The following is a 16,483-nucleotide window of genomic DNA, read 5'->3' on the forward strand; positions in this document are numbered from 1 at the left end:
GTCCTACTAAGTGGTCAGGGCCACTGGTTTGGAAGCTGCTGTTGGAATAGTCTTGATGGTTAACACAATGTATTTGTAAATGGTATAGACAGCTGCCTCTGTGTCAGTGGTGAAAGGATTGAATGTTGAAAGTAAATCACTTAGGCTACTTTGTTCTTGAGTTTTTGTCTCACTTCCTGAGTTTTGTTGAGTACGCTTATCTAGGCAAGTTGAGTGTATTACACTCCTGACTTTTGCCCTGTAAATGGTGGGCATTGGGAAGACAAGAGGTAACTTGCATGCCACAAAATTTCTAGATTCTGACCCCATCCTTTACTTGTAGTATTTGTATAGTGGTCCACCAATGGTAATCCCCAGATACATGATAGTGGGGGGATGCCGTTAAATATTGAAGCTGGTTAGAATTTGCTTTTCCCCACTCCTGGTTGTGGTCATGTTTTCAGCACTTAACTGGCAAGTAACATTCATACCATTTATCAGCCCAAGCATGGATGTTGTCCAGGTCTTGCTGTATATCAATATCTGAGGTTTTGTGAATGGTGCTAAACATTGTGAAATCATCAGCAAACCATGCACATTTATGATCTTCATAGCTAAGCACCTTGGACCTTGTATAATACTCTGAAGAACCCAAACAGAGATGTCAGACTCCACGATCTCTTACACCCATAACCATCTTTACATGGGATGACTTTAGCCAGTGGAGAGTTTTCCCCTATTTCCAATGATTCTCATTCTGTTAGGAATCCTTGATGCAAACTCCGTCAAATGCAGCTTTGACATTGAGGCAGTCGTATAGTTCTCATTTCTGGAATTCACCTCTTTTGACCATGGTTCTACTTAGTCTGTGCTGAGGTCAGGAACCAAGTAGCCCACGCAGAACCCAAACTGAGCATTAGTGACCGGGTTATTCCTTTGTACAGCTTGATAGTACTGTCAATTACAGCCCATCACTCATTTGGAGATTGTGAGTAGACTGATAGGGTACTAGTTGACCAGGTTGGATTTGTTCTACTTTTGAGCACAGAGCACACTTGTGCGATTTTCCACATTACTAGTGTTGGAACATCTCAGTTCTTACATACAGCGTGAAAATTTTTTTTTGAATAAATAGTTGAAGGTGAAGTCGAAACCCACGGAGTTTGATGGCAAAAGATTATTACTTTCTAACTGTGTAACTTTATTGTGTTGCTGGTGAGCAATTGAATGCCAGTAAATCCTGATTGTTTTTGTGAGAAGTATTTTGAGGTTAGTTCTTCCCAATATAATGCAAAATTTAAGTTGTTAAGATCTTATTTCCTTCTTTGGAAAGAAATATATACTAAACATTCTTAATACAATCATCTGCCTATGGTGATATTATTTTGATTTTCCAGCAAATCAAAATTATTCAAAGTTTTGATGATTTGGCCATTTATTTCTGTGGAAAGGTCCTCCACTGCATTTAAAAAAATGCTCTTGCTGTATTACATCATATTTAAGAATCTGGTTTTTGTTTCCTTGGTATATACATAAATTCTTTTTAAAATAATTTCCTTAAAGAAATTGATTCTGATTTCAGATGGACTTATGGTACACATTACTCCAGAAACCATGGAGGGTTTAAGACGAGCTCTGAGGGAAAAAAGAAACTTCAAAATCATTTGTGGGAAATTGGACCCAGATGACAGAAAAGAATTCGTAAATATTCAATGGATGGATGGTGATGAACCTGTAAATAAAGGGTACGATTCTTAGTAATATTTTGTTAGCCGATTTATGGTGTCGTTCATTCACACAATAGTGCTCTTCTAAAATATGGGGAAAGTGAGGACTGCAGGTGCTGGAGATCAGAGTCGAACGTGTGGTCACTCAGTCACTCAGCATCCGAGGAGCAGGAGAATCAATGTTTCAGGCATAAATGCTTCATCAGCAGAGCATGTAGAAATACAGAGGTCCACTGCAGGTCTGGGCAAGTGTGGCTCTGAGCTAGGGCAGGACTGACTGACGTAGAGTAGAAGGTGGAGCATGGCTGATAGCAAGAAGCGGAGGATCTGGAAAGAGAATCGTTGTTGAAGGTTTCGGATCTGTAGTGTGTACATTCTACATCCTCAGAAGGACACACGCTCTAACATCAATGCTCCTGCTCCTCGGATGCTGCCTGACTGGCTGTGCTTTGCCAGCACCATATTCTCGACTGTTCTAAAATATGGAAACAGCCTTTAGCAGTGGGAATTGATAAAGCATTTTATAGTCTGATTATCTTGGAATAATGTGTAATTAGGCTATTGATCTCTGTTCAGCACTTCCCTTCATGGTGTATTCACACTGAAGTCAGGTTTTTCAGTTTGGTGATAATACATATTTGAAGACTGTATAGAGATTTTTGTGGTATGAATCTTGAAGTATGTTTTTCATCATACTTGTAAACTTTAAAGTAATTATGTTAAAAATCTACCTCTAGTGTTTTAAGTCCCATTGATGGACGATCCATGGAAGACATTCCTAGCATCAGAATGCTCCAAGAAAATGTATTTGAAACAGATGGAATTACTGTAAAGTGTACAGAGGTCAGTGGCTATTTTAGAACTACATGGAAGAAAACCTTGAAAATGTATGATTGGACAGTTTGTGTGTATTCTAATCCTTTTGCATTTATCACGTTAATAATTGCTTTGGCAGTGTTTTAAGCAGACATTTAACTTTTTTCTAAGATAAGTGATCATGTATCTGAGATTTGATTGCATTGTGTGCTGGTTTAAAGTTTTTTTAACTCATTATGGAAATGCACTGGCACAAAGTTATTGTGAGACTGGATTCACGAAATAAAGTCAGGTCAAGTTTAAATCCTCAGGTGAACTGTTGCAATAATATAGCTAGTGTTGTACAATCCATTGTAGGTGATGTCTTTCCCATTTTCATACTGATAGGGGTGCACAATGACTCTCCATGAAAGTGTTGGTCTTGGAACTCCTCTTCTGTTTTTTTGTCTTGCGTTGTTATCCTTTCTGCTTTGTCTTGTTTTCTAGATTTCTCCACTGCCTGGAGACAAAGTCAGAGCCTCTCATGGCATTTAACTTGTCCCTGTTCCCAATTCTTTTCACTAAAATGGTGAACACATCATGAGCATGCTCTTCTTGACCAATGATGAACAGATAAAATAGCCGTTTCTAACTTTTCATATTTACATAGTGCTTTTTATTTTCCACTATACCAGCAAGCTTTTGCATCCTCTAGTTTCCTTTGGTGGAAAGTATCTACCTTCCATTTTTATGCAAGCAGTTTTTCCACAGGAAGTCTTCAAGGTCTCAGCTGTTCCCTGCATCGAGCAGCAAACTTTAATGTGAACCTTCTGAATCCCTATATTTTGACGTATATTCAATATTGTACCCTATTTGTATTTTTCCATTCTATACCACCTGCATACGTTTATAATGTTAAACTGTAATTAGTGGTATTTTTTGTTGGTAAACTAATAATTTTAAATGTATTATTTTATGGCTGCTTAATGTTTGTAATAAAGCGTATTCATCTAATCTTCAAAAATTTTAAGATATGTATTGAATTTAACAATTCAGAATTTATCAGGTCTTCATTATGCCTGCATGTATCTTGGATGTGTCAAGACTACATAAAGTGAGCAATAATTAGTGATATTTTTCTTTAATAACTTCTATAAATAAACATCTATCGTAATGGAACCTTTCTACACTGAATATCCCAAACTTTAACAAAATGATGAGGTGCTTTGTTCTGGCATCAGATGTTTAACGATATTTTTTGGTTGTTTAATCCACTTAAAATTTAGTACAGTTGCATTTCAGTTTGCAACAGTACAGTTATCCCAGCATTCTTGTTTGTAACATGTACATTTGTGCAAATATATTTTAGCCACTACTTTCAAATGCTGACATAATATGTAATGTTAAACACTATTATCACAGCTAGCTTTCTGTTGTGATTTTTTATCCAGTTGCAATCTGACCAACAGTTTTATATAAGCTGCAGCCATACCATGTGGAATCAGTTCAAATGGTAAATTAAGCTGCATTTGTGAAATTAAAAAAAGAGATTTGCATTTATATGGTTTGATTGTGCCTAGTAGAATAAATTATTGGCCAAGAAACCAGTGAATTTTCTGCTCCTGGAAATAATGTCATGGGATCTTTTACGTCCACCTGAGCAGCCCTCAATTTAATGTGTCATCTGAAAGACACCAGCTCTGATAAAGTATAACTCCCCCTCTGGAATATCAGCCTTGAATTTTGTGTTCAAGCCCTGGAGTGGGGTATGGATCCACTGTCAGGCAACAGTGTTAACCACTAGACCATGACTAAATCAACATCACTATGTAATCGGTGCAGCTTAACAAGTTATGAATCAGTTAGCTGATTCTCCCCAAATAAGTGGAAGATGTAATACTTTAGTGATACTGGAATTGATATGAATACAAATGGATAATAGTAATTGCGTTTTGTCCAATGTAAGCAGCTCCTCATTTTAAACATGAATGTTTTAAGTGTACACAACTCAGTTATCTTGAAATGAATGGATGAAAAAGTTATTTAAATTACATTTTTTGAGACAGCTTTAAAGCGCTCAATGTAACAAGTTAAGATCCAATGTAAAACTATTTTTGTCTTGACTGGTTATAGTTATGGAGTCTTTACAGTATAGAAGGATGCCATTTAGCCCAATGAGTTCATTGCTAGTATTCAGCCCAATGCGAGTCAGCTCTGTTCTTCCCTCTATTCCTGTAGATCTAGTCATTGTATCCATCCACTTTCCTTTGGAAATAGTTAATTTACAGAATTTTATAAAGATTCAATGTAACCTCCTTGATTTTATACTCTTTTATGAAACCCAAGATCCCACATACCTGGCTAACAATCCTCTCCTTATGTCTTGTCAACCTAAAAGATCTGTGCACTTAAATGCCAAGGTTCTTCCGTGTCTGTGTTCCTGCACATAGCCATTTAAGAACTTTGCCTTGAAGTCTATATTGCCTCTATCCCTCTTGTCAAAATGCATCCCCTTGCACTTCTGTGTTAACTTCTTTGTGCTACTTTTCTATCTATATTTCGAGCCCGTCTATAAACATAAGTTTGTTCGCTGAGCTGAAAGGTTCATTTTCAACCATACTAGGTAACATCATTGGTGAGCCTCTCGTGAAGCACTGGTGTTATGTCCCGTTTTCTTTTTATATTTAGGTCTCCTTGGGTTGGTGATGTCATTTCCTGTTCTATTTCAGAGGGTGGAAATGGGGTCCAAGTCGATGTGTTTGTTAATAGAGTTCCAGTTGGATTGCCATGCTTCTAGGAATTCTCATGCACATCTCGTGTTTGGCTTATTCCAGTCAAAGTGGTGTCTTTCCTCATCTGTATGTAAGAATATTAATGATAGTAGATAAGCCTTTTTGTGGGATAACACACACATCCTGGGACAGGCCAAACAGAGAAAAGAACAGGAAATGGCTTCACCAACTGGAGGAAACCCAAACACACACATAGAAAGCGGGACATAACACCAGTGCTTCACCAGAGGCTCACTCATGTTACCGAGTATGGTGACGCAAAGTCTGAAACCAAACCTTCCAGTTCAGCGAGCAAACTTACATCCAGAACCTCAACCTGTGCTACAAGTCTTCTCAAAGCATGTCTGTGCCCTGCTGAAGTCTATAATTTATTATCTTTCTCACTGTTTACCACACCTCCATGTTTGAGAGTGCTTTAAAATCCATTAGGTTGCAAACTTTCACTGACTGTCTTTCAATCACCTCACTACTATGTCTGGAGGATCAACAAGTATTGTATATTTTATAAAATGGTGTGCCACGTATGTAAAAATCTACAGAATCTATTTTGATGCACGTAAAAGCTATAACCATTAAGTTAATTAATTTGTTATTCTAGGTATTTTATTTGCAAAGAAATCATGATCCTCTCAGTCCTACCATTCCAGCTGCACAGAGTGAACTGACTGAGGAGATTGCCAGTGCTTGCTGTGCTGCTCTGTGCCCACACCTAAAAGCACTGAAAGAAATTGGAATAAACAAGCTGAGTCTCAGAGTCTCTTTAGAAACTGACAAGGTAAGGCAGGCAAAAACATCTCCCAAGTGTATTTTTAACAAATACTTTCAATTTCTTCACCATTCACATTGTGGGGTTTCATGAATGCACATATGTTAATGATGCAACATAAGTTTTATTCTGCAAAAAAATATTTTTGTCTCAGTGTGAGAAATTTAATTGATCACTTTTGGTTGCTGCAGCATGTACTGTTCAAATACAAAATTAGAAATTGTGGGAAAAGATCAGCAGAGTTGGTGTCATCTGTGGAGAGAAATCAGTCAGCGTTTCAGGTCAAATGACCCTTCCTCAACAGTTCTGAGGAAAGGTCACTCAGTCCGAAACGTTAACTCTGATTTCCTAAACCTGAAAGTTTAAGTAATGACCTATACTAAAGCATTGGAGTCTTGTCACACTGTATAGGTTGGACTAATGTCGTCTTTTAATCAGGCAGAATTTGAGTCAAAAACAGGAAATAATTAAATTGCATGAAATGCCCACTCATAAAAATTGTCCACTCATCTTGGCCTTGGGAAGTAAAGGTCAGACTTACTCCAGTGCTACTTGGACCAATATAACGACAAGTTGTGCACTTTTATAACTGAAGGGTCAAAATGTGTGCAGTTTGCATAGGAATGTTCAGGTTACTGTATAGAGTCACAGCTTTCAGTGAATATTGACCTAGCCTCAAAGGTTTAAGGTACAGGCAGTGAATAAACAAATGAAGCTTACATCCCTTAGAATTTAGACGGTGAAGGGGTAATGTAAAACATGTTTTCAATACATTAAGGGAAACTGGCAGAGAAAAACTGAGAAATTATTTTCTGCTTTTAAAAGTCACAACTTAGCCAATACAGATTAATGAAAATTCCTTGTCAGTTATTTCAACTGTACTGTAACATGAGGGAACGCTGATATTTTCTATGTCTTTTAGGGATTTATAAATATATTTTGAGAGCACTGTATAGTTTAAACAAATTTTATGTCACACTATTGGATCAATATATCTGTCCCTATTTGTTTCTTGGCTATTTTAACATCATTCATGGACTTAAATTATTTTATTATTTGTATTGTATACTTTATGCTTGCCCATATTAAACGCCATCACCATTGTTCTCGTGGTCAGCAGTGACAACAATTTGCATATATAAATTGTTTTTAATATGCTAAGGCATCCAAGGTGCTTCACAGCAAAGTTACCAAATAAAATTTGACAACGAGCCACATAAGGAGACATGAGGACAAGGACCAAATTTTCATTGAATGGTAGATTTTAAGAATTGTCTTGATGTAGGATAGAGAGCTTTGGAAGAGGAATTATGAAACTTTCAGTCTATATAGCTGAAAGCACAGCCACCAAGATCAGAAAGCTGGGAGGTGCCAATAATAGAAATTGGAGGAGTGGAGCAGTCTCTGAGGGTTAGAGAGCTGGAGATGACATATTGAGCCAAGTGAGGAATTTGAACTCAAAACATGAGTTTAAAGTTGAAGATGTTGCTGAATTGAGTCAGTAAACACAGGTGAATAGAACTTATGCAAATTCAAAACAGGCAGCAGTTTTGGATTGCTGAATTTACAGTGCTGAAGTTTGACAGGCTTAGATGTTCTATTAAACTGATTTTCTTAGTCCAACTTTAACTAGTTGGTATCGAAGTTCTGAAATGTTTACGAACAGAACCTAATGTTCTAATAATGCAGTCTGTGCTGATGTAACCCGATGGTTGTGTTCCTGTGTTATAACTAAATTGCGTAATAGCAGCATAATTTAAACTAATGGGACTGGAGTTGCGTTGTAGCCAATACAGGTAAGGAAAGTTTGCGTTCTACAAATAATGGTCTAAATTCTTCAGAGATGTTATAGCCAATTCACATTGAAGAAACTCGTGTTATAGTAGAACTGACTGTAGCTAAAGAAATCAGTTACGGAAATTTTAAAATTATACTTAGTTTCTGCAGATTTTAGGTTATTTGCTGATGTTGTATTTTGCTGTTGTAGGTTGAATATCAAGCAGGATCAAGTGGACGCCAACTTCCACAACACTACATGAATGACTTGGACAGTGCTTTAATCCCAGTAATCCACAGTGGGAGCTCTTATGCTAGCAGTGGTCCCCTAGAGATGGAATTATTTTTCTTCTTTCTGGAAAACCTTAAGTGAGGAGGAAAATGTGTTAATTTGATGGCCCACAAACCTATAACAATACAGATTGAAGCTTTCCAACTTTTTTTTCTTCTGCTTCAGTGACTTCACTAAAGGATTCAGTGATCCTATTTTGAGGTAATCTATTCTCACAGGTGCTGTGCTAAGATAGACATTTTGTTGCAGGGTTGCAGGCCAGTCTGTCTTCAGAGACAAGGTTTCATTTTGTGACAAAATGGTTAAGTTCCCATTCAGAATGTATTTGTATTCACATTCAGAATCTCAGGCATGAAATCTGCTTGCTTAGTTATGTACAACTTCAAGATGTGATGTTTGGTTATAGATGACACCCACAACTCTGGGTCTGTGGCTGGTCTGCAGTTCAACTACAGAAGGTAGTCATTCAAATTTCCAATGTCCATGAGAACAAATTTCATTTAATATGGCTAATGTGTCATCTTAACACAATCAGGTTCCAGGTCATTGTTGGAGATATGCCAAGTATAAGTTTCGATAAACTGGTCCAGTAATACTTTGAAAATTTTAAATTAAATACAAATAATTAAGCTATGCAGTTTTGTAATTAAGCAGCAGTATATGAAGCCATAAATGGAATTTGAATCATCATGTTTTGACTTTGGCATCTTAATCATTCCTAAAAGCCATCCAGTTAAAAGTAAATTTTTTAAAAAGTTATTTCTGCTAAAGAGCAGCAGTTTATTTCTTAAGTTGACATTTGTGAATAGTAATGTGAACCGTCAGAATTTCCCAAGACAGTCAGTGATTGAAAGACATTTCAAAGCTGCTAAGTATATTAAATCTGGAAGTAAGGAACACTGAGCCGTGCATATGTTTTCCATGATACCTTGTATCTTCGAAATGTTGCATATTTTAAAAGACCCTCTTTTTCAATTGTCCTTTGGATGTGTGAACTGGCTAAGCCATGCTACAGTTGACAGCATTTTCATTGTGAGAATAAAGCAGTATATGCTGGCAAGTTACCTGTTGTCACCTGAAAATGTTGGCAATCACATAGAGTTTAACCTCCTTCAATCCAGTAAAGCACAAAATAATGTGGGCCAGTCGAACAGTTTAGGTGAAGAAATATTCTCCTTGTGATTTGAAAATAGACAGCCATCCCACTTGAGGGATATGATCCCTCCAGTAAGCCTTTACAGGAATTCTGAACCACGTCACATTCTGGTTCAGCATATTTCATGTATCTGACATTCCAATGTGAGGATTTCAATGTGCAAAAATAATTATGTTCATCACCTTTATGTATATTTCCTAACTTTTTCTATAACAGATTGAATTTTTTCATAGATTTGTTTACAAATTATTTACATTGGTGTTTGGGAATATGCTGTAACTTTATAACTGCAGCTTAAATTTTCAGCAATGTTTGAGTCAATTGAGAAAGCTTTCAAGCGTACTTATCTTTATTACTTTTTTATTAGTTTTATAAAATAGGGTAACTTTAGTTTCAAATAGAATATAATCAAATTGAGAACATTAAGCCAATTTAATATCCCGTTAATGTTTGAGGTTTAAGAATAACTAATTAAAGTAACACTGGCATACGTCGCCTTTTTTTTTTGATTAGTTACTGTATCCTTGAGTCTGTGTTTTGCTAAGGTAGAAACGTGCAATTTCCCTACCATGAAACTTGTGAATCTATACTCCTTTTGAGTGTCTGAGAAATGTTTAAATGTATATTCTTTGCCTAACTTCCTACTGTAGATTTTGTATCTAGTTAAATGTCTGTGTAAAATCACTAATTCCTATCTTTACAAACAATATTTTGTTTTTTTAAAAACTGCCAATACACAGGGAAAGGTGTGTCTGCACTTGCCATTCAAATCTCTTCAATGCCATGTGCTTGAAAGATTAAAGTAATAAAATGTGCTCCACATGACAGGTGCATCAGGTAATTTTTTTCAAATGTATAAACAAAATCAAATTAGTGTCCTTGAATGTTGAGTTCTTAAACACATGGATTTATGTTTTGTAAAATGTAAAATCATTCATTGCCTGCATATTTTTATTTATATGTATCCATGTATATTTATGATGAAAAATAAATCACGAGAGAATTAAAGTGATTTAATTCAGTATTCAAATAAATGAGAGTAAGTAGAGAAATAGCTATATGAGTGCACATAGCCATGAGCCGTTAAACATGGAAGAAAATTGCTGTAAAATGTTCGGGGATCAGACTTTTAAATTCCATTGCTTTGTTGGTTTTGTATGTATACTTATGTTCTCGAATAGGCATTGCCTGATGTCACCTTTCAAATTTCAGTAATGATAAGTTTCAGGTCCAGTAACTCTTCCTCAGAACCTTTGATTAACATTGATTTCTTTTCACTGACACTGTCAGACCTGCTGAGCTTTTTCATCAACTTCTGATTTTGTTTTGTGATTTACAGCATCTGCAGTTCTTTCAGTTTTATTTATGATTTGAGAGAATTGTGCTGGTTCATGTTTTGCATAGATTGGTGCTAATGAATTTGGTCTGTTTACAAATCAATCTGGATTTTTAGAAACCTTTGAATATTGCATGTATAAATAATCCAACAAAAATACAAATTGTTGGTGAAACTCAGTAGGTCTGGCAGCATCTGTGGGAAGAAAGTAAGGTTTATATTTAGAAGCTGGTGACTCTTCATCAGAACTGAAAGTCTGTACATCATTCAATCTAGTCTACAGTAATCACTGAAATGGTGATCTCTACTTTGAGGATATGAAGTGCTGACTGGGTGACCACTTTAAAAAAAACAACCATTTTCTGTCTGTAAAAATGACCCAGAGCTTCCAGTCAACTGTCACTTCAACACACACCAATATTTCCACACCAATATTTCTGTCACAGGCCTACTGCAGTGTTCCAGTGAGTCTCCGTGCAAGCTTGAAGAACAACACCATTTTCGCTTAGGAATCCTGCAACTTTGGAGCCTTATTCCATCCATTTAAATTTTATACCAACCTTCACACACAGTCCTGTTATGACATAGAACCGAAAGAACTGTGGATGCTTGAAATCAGAAACAGCAGCTTCTGATATGACGTGGGTTGCTTTCAGCACAGCTAACCTATTTTCACCTACTCTCAAGCCTATTGTTCACGTTAAAGATTTGCTTTCAGCACAGACCACCCATTCTCTGCTATCTTCACTATCATTATCACTTACGCACCTTTTTCTTCAAGCCTCATAGGCCATTCATGATCATCTTATTCACCTACCCCCTTTTATTATATCTCTGGTGTTCCATCTCCATCTATTCACCTATTCACTCAGCTCTGCTTCCCCCACCATGCACCACACACCATCTCATCTTCTGCATAAATGCTAGTTTTTCCTAGCTGTTCAGTTCTGATGAAGTCATCAGACTTGAAATGTTAACACTGCTTTCTTTACACACAGGCCATCAGATCTGCTGAGTTTCACCGGCTATTTCTGTTTTTGTTTTCAATCTCCGCATTTGCAGTTTTGTTTTATTTCAGTAAATCAGAGATGGGAAGTGCAATGTCTCCAGTCACTAGAGTTTCTGGAGAAGATGTGATCTTCAGCTCAATTTGACAGGCCACTTCTATAGTTGGTCCAATATCAACATTCGCAAAAGCAACACCTCGAAGATGGCTACTGTTATTCTTATGTGGCAAAAGGTAGCCTTTTTGTTGCACCAAATTGTGTATCATTGACAAATCTAAACCAGAAGAAGGATTTTACCTCCGATGAAGCTGCAAAATTTGTGATTGCAGATCAATACAAATTCAGTGTAGCATGTAAAAACAAATCATCAGCTAATGACTTGCCATTGTTTGCTATTGCCACAGCAAAAAGCTTTAAAACATCGAACCAAATGGTGTCATTATTGACATGATTCTTAACCACACACCATTCTAACGTGCATAAACACTTTTTTGTTTGTCGTTTCATTTTTTTTTACTGAAAGTGAAAAAAATCCTGTTTTTAAAACCAAGGATTATTGGAAGATTGCTGCACTTCTTAAAAGTAAGTAACTTGACACACATTGTGAATATTGTTTGTACTGCTGCTTGTTCCAGCAGTAGTGGAAGCCCAGTTTACAGATGACCTGGAGCTAAGGAGTGTGCACAAGTGGAGCTTTGACAGGCAACAAGTTGCAGTTTGTCTTATGAAGTAATTATTAGTGACAAAGGCCTTCTGTCTGCAAATGACTGTGCGTGGCTCCCAGGAAGCTGAACAGCTTGATGTGAATGTTTTGGCAAAGACCATCAGACTGCTAAACAGAATTAGCTTTTTTTTTAATCTGCGAAGCACCTCAAGCCTGAAGTTAGCCAGTTTATTTCCCCTAAGCTGTGACTCTTAATTTCTAAGAAAAAGCATTTAAAAATGTAAGCTAGTCACTATGCCTCCTACAAATAAGTGAACGCATCTGGAACATCGAGAAGCAGCTTTCTGACCACAAAAATTATCCCGGTAAACCCTGTGGGCCAGGATCAAAAAACCTTGTCCAAGTCTTTCACTCCGCTCAACACACCCATGATTTTTTCCTGTATTTGTACAGAGGGTGAGTTTATAACTAGGGTAAAATTTTAACTAGTAGTTTTGTCAATGGTTTATAATTGCATATCTGTGTAGTTAGACTGTATTTATTTGTAATAAATAGTGATTCTTGTTTTTAAGTACAGAAACCTGGTCCATGCTTACTGTCAACCTAGGTCTGAAAGTTAGGATTCTCCAATTTATCTATGTATATTTAAAACATTTTAACCTTTATCACTGTTCCGGAAATAGCGGTGCTTGCTTTCCAATGTGCTGCCCAAAGAGACACAACACCGTGGAAATATTTCATGGGAGTGCAATTAAACAATATTTTGACATTCTGTAAATGGGTATAATGGGGCAGTTATAGAGATGTACAGCATGGAAACAGACCCTTCAGTCCGACCCGTCCATGCCGACCAGATATCCCACCTGCCAGCACCCGGCCCATATCCCTCCAAACCCTTCCTATTTATATACCCATCCAAATGCTCTTAAATGTTGCAATTGTACCAGCCTCTACCACTTCCTCTGGCAAAGTTGGCCAAAGAGGGTTTTAGGGAGAGAATTTGAGAGTTGGAGCCAGTTAATTGAACACATCTGCCACTGGTGACATGATTATAATCAGGAATGCTCCAGAGCCCAGAATTGGGTGAGTGCAAGGATTGAGGGACTAGAAATTAGACAGTGAGAATAGTGACAGGCTGGAAAAAAGGAAGAATTTAAAAATTATTTCCATGAATTTTAAAATTAATGGTGCTGTACCAGGAGACTAAGTCAATGAACCCACACCTCCCCCCCGCCCCCCCACTTCCCTCCAAGGCCCCAAAGGATCCTTCCATATCTGCCACAAATTTCACTTGCACCTCCACACACATCATTTACTGCATCCGCTGCACCCGATGTGGCCTCTTTATTGGGGAGACAGGCCGCCTACTTGCGGAACGTTTCAGAGAGCACCTCTGGGACACCCGTACCAACCACCCCGTGGCTCAACACTTCAAATCCCCCTCCCACTCCACCAAGGACATGCAGGTCATTGGACGACTCCATCGCCAGACCATAGCAACACAACGGCTGGAGGAAGAGCATCTCCTCTTCCACCTAGGAACCCTCCAACCACAAGGGATGAACGCAGATTTCTCCAGTTTCCTCATTTCCCCTCCCCTCACCTTGTGTCAGTCCCAACCCTCGAACTCAGCACCACCTTCCTAACCTGCAATCTTCTTCCTGACCTCTCCACCTCCACCCCCACCCCCACTCCGGCCTATCACCCTCACCTTAACTTCCTTCCACCTATCGCATTTCCAATGCCCCTCCCCACCTTTTATCTTAGCCTGCTTGGCATATTCTCCTCATTCCTGAAGAAGGGCTCATGCCCGATTATCCTGCTCCTTGGATGCTGCCTGACCTGCTGCGCTTTTCCAGCAACACATTTTCAGCTAAGTCAATGAACATAATGGATAGATGAACAGGTCATGATGCAATTTTGGAATGATAGCGACAGATCTCAGGAGAATATCGATGAAATTTGAAGTGTAATGTTATGGATTTTGGCAGAGGCACAAGAGGCAAAATAGAAAGTACAATTTTAAGAGGGATGTAAGACGAAAAGTGGGAATTTAACAATGTATTTTGAAGAAAGTTGTTGGAAGGGTTTGCAGGATAGCTTTATATTTAGAGTATAAAAACGTCCAAGTTACACTAAGTATCAGTATAAAACTAGTTAAGCCCATGGTGCAGTATTTTGACTAATGGTAGTTACTGTACTTTAGAAAAAAAGCCATAGAGTGTAGAAGAGATGTTTTGTCATGATACTGGAATTAAAGGACTTCAGGTATTAGAGCACAAAAGGTTATAAAAGAGGTTATTCAGATTTGACAACAGTTAAATGAAAGATGTTTTTGTAATAAATGAGGAGAACCTTTTCCTAGTGGCATAAGTAATCATCTCTGGTGCAAAGAAGTATAAATGTGAGATGAGAAATGCTTAAAGCAACTATTGTAAACAGATCATATCCAGCCAGACATTGATCTATTTTTTGAATTGACCAAGTCTGGGACAGTACTTCCTTGGTGTATGCTCCTAAATAATGCCTTGACCATCTGATTTGGAGGAGCCAGTGATGGACTGGGGTGGACAAAGTTAAAAATCACACCACTGGTTTATGGGTCAACGGGCTTATTTTGTTTCTTTTCCTTCAGCAAAAATCTTGTTACTGCTATCCGAATGAATCATAATTTCATTGTTTATAATTGACTCCAGCATCTTTCCCACCACTGACACCAGACTAACCGGTCTATAATTCCCTGTTTTCTCTCTCCTTCCTTGAAAGGTGGGACAACATTAGTCACCCTCCAATCTGCAGGAACTGATCCTGATTCTGTAGAACATTGGAGATGATTACTAATGCATCCATGATTTCTAGAGCCACCTCCTCAAGTACCCTGGGATGCAGACCATCAGGTCCCAGGGACTTATCAACCGTCAGACCTAACAGTCTATCCAACACCACTTCCTGCCTAATATAAATTCCCTTCAGTTCATCCATTACCCTAGGTTCTTCAGCCACTCTTCTATCTAGGAGATTGCTTGGGTCTTCCTCAGTGAAGCTTGATCCAAAGTACCTATTCAATTCTTCTGCCATTTCCTTGTTCCCAATAATAAGTTCACCCGTTTCTTTCTTCAAGGGCCCAGTTTTAGTCTGAAACCATTTTCTTTTCTTTTTACATATCTTAAAAAAAGCTCTTACTATCTTCCTTTTATGTTTTTGGCCAGTTTGCCTTTGTACCTCATGTTTTCTCCACGTATTGTCTTTTTAGTTATCCTCTGTTGCTCTTTAAATGTTTCCCAGTCCACTGGCTTCCCACTCATCTTTGCTAGGTTATACTTCTTCACTTTTAACTTTATACAGTTCCTCGTCAGCCACAGCCACCCCTGTCTCCCTTTAGGATCTTTCTTCCTCTTTGGAATGAACTGATTTTGCACCTTCTGCATTATACCCAGAAACACCTGCCATTGTTGTTCCATTGCCATCCCTGCTAAGGTATTGAACTTTGGTCAGCTCCTCTCTCATAGCCCCATAGTTCCCTTTGTTCAACTGCAATACTGACACTTATGATTCTCCCTTCTCCCTCTCAAATTGCAAGTTAAAAATTATCATATTATGGTCACTACCTCCTAATGGCTTCTTTACTTTGAGGTCCCTGGTCAAATCCGGTTCATTATACAACACCAGATCCAGAATTGCCTTCTCCCTGGTAGACTCCAGTACAAGCTGTTCTAAGAATCCATCTCGGAGGCACTCCACAAACTCCCTTTCTTGGGGTCTAGTACCATCCTGATTCTCCCAGTCTACCTGCATGTTGAAATCCCCCATAACAACTAAGCAATACCTTTGCGACAGGCCAATTTCAACTCCTTGTGGGTGTAGGTTTGCTCACTGAGCTGGAAGGTTCATTTTCAGATGTTTTGTCACCATACCAGGTAACATCATCAGTGAGCCTCCAGACAAAGCACTGCTGATGATTCCTGCTTTCTATTTATATACTTGGGTTTCTTTGGTTTGTGATGTAAGTTCCTGTTTTTCTTGGGATGTGGTAAATGGGGTGAAAGTCAATGCATTTGTTGCTAGAGTTCTAGTTGGAAATGCTGTGCTACTAGGAATTCTCAAGTGTGTCTTTGTTTGGCTTGTCCTAGGATGGATGTGTTGTCCCAGTCACAGTGGTGTCCTTCCTTATTTGTATGTAGGGATACTAGTGA

At 38.1% G+C, this 16,483-nt stretch overlaps 1 protein-coding gene across 6 annotated transcripts in view; it reads left to right on the forward strand.

Annotated features, from left to right (window-relative positions):
• Positions 1–10,276, forward strand: part of LOC132822920 (zinc finger FYVE domain-containing protein 16-like) — a 67,479-nt gene extending 57,203 nt beyond the window's left edge. For all 6 annotated transcript variants that reach the window (XM_060836338.1, XM_060836329.1, XM_060836365.1 and 3 more), the window contains 4 exons: positions 1,562–1,724; positions 2,444–2,549; positions 5,892–6,068; positions 8,047–10,276. In XM_060836338.1, the coding sequence (XP_060692321.1) occupies positions 1,562–1,724; positions 2,444–2,549; positions 5,892–6,068; positions 8,047–8,208 (608 nt within the window). In that variant the 3' untranslated portion in view covers positions 8,209–10,276. The remainder of the gene's footprint in view (positions 1–1,561; positions 1,725–2,443; positions 2,550–5,891; positions 6,069–8,046) is intronic.
• Positions 10,277–16,483: the final 6,207 nt, after the last annotated feature.

Source organism: Hemiscyllium ocellatum, chromosome 2 (assembly GCF_020745735.1).
Source record: "Hemiscyllium ocellatum isolate sHemOce1 chromosome 2, sHemOce1.pat.X.cur, whole genome shotgun sequence".
NCBI lineage: Eukaryota > Metazoa > Chordata > Chondrichthyes > Orectolobiformes > Hemiscylliidae > Hemiscyllium > Hemiscyllium ocellatum.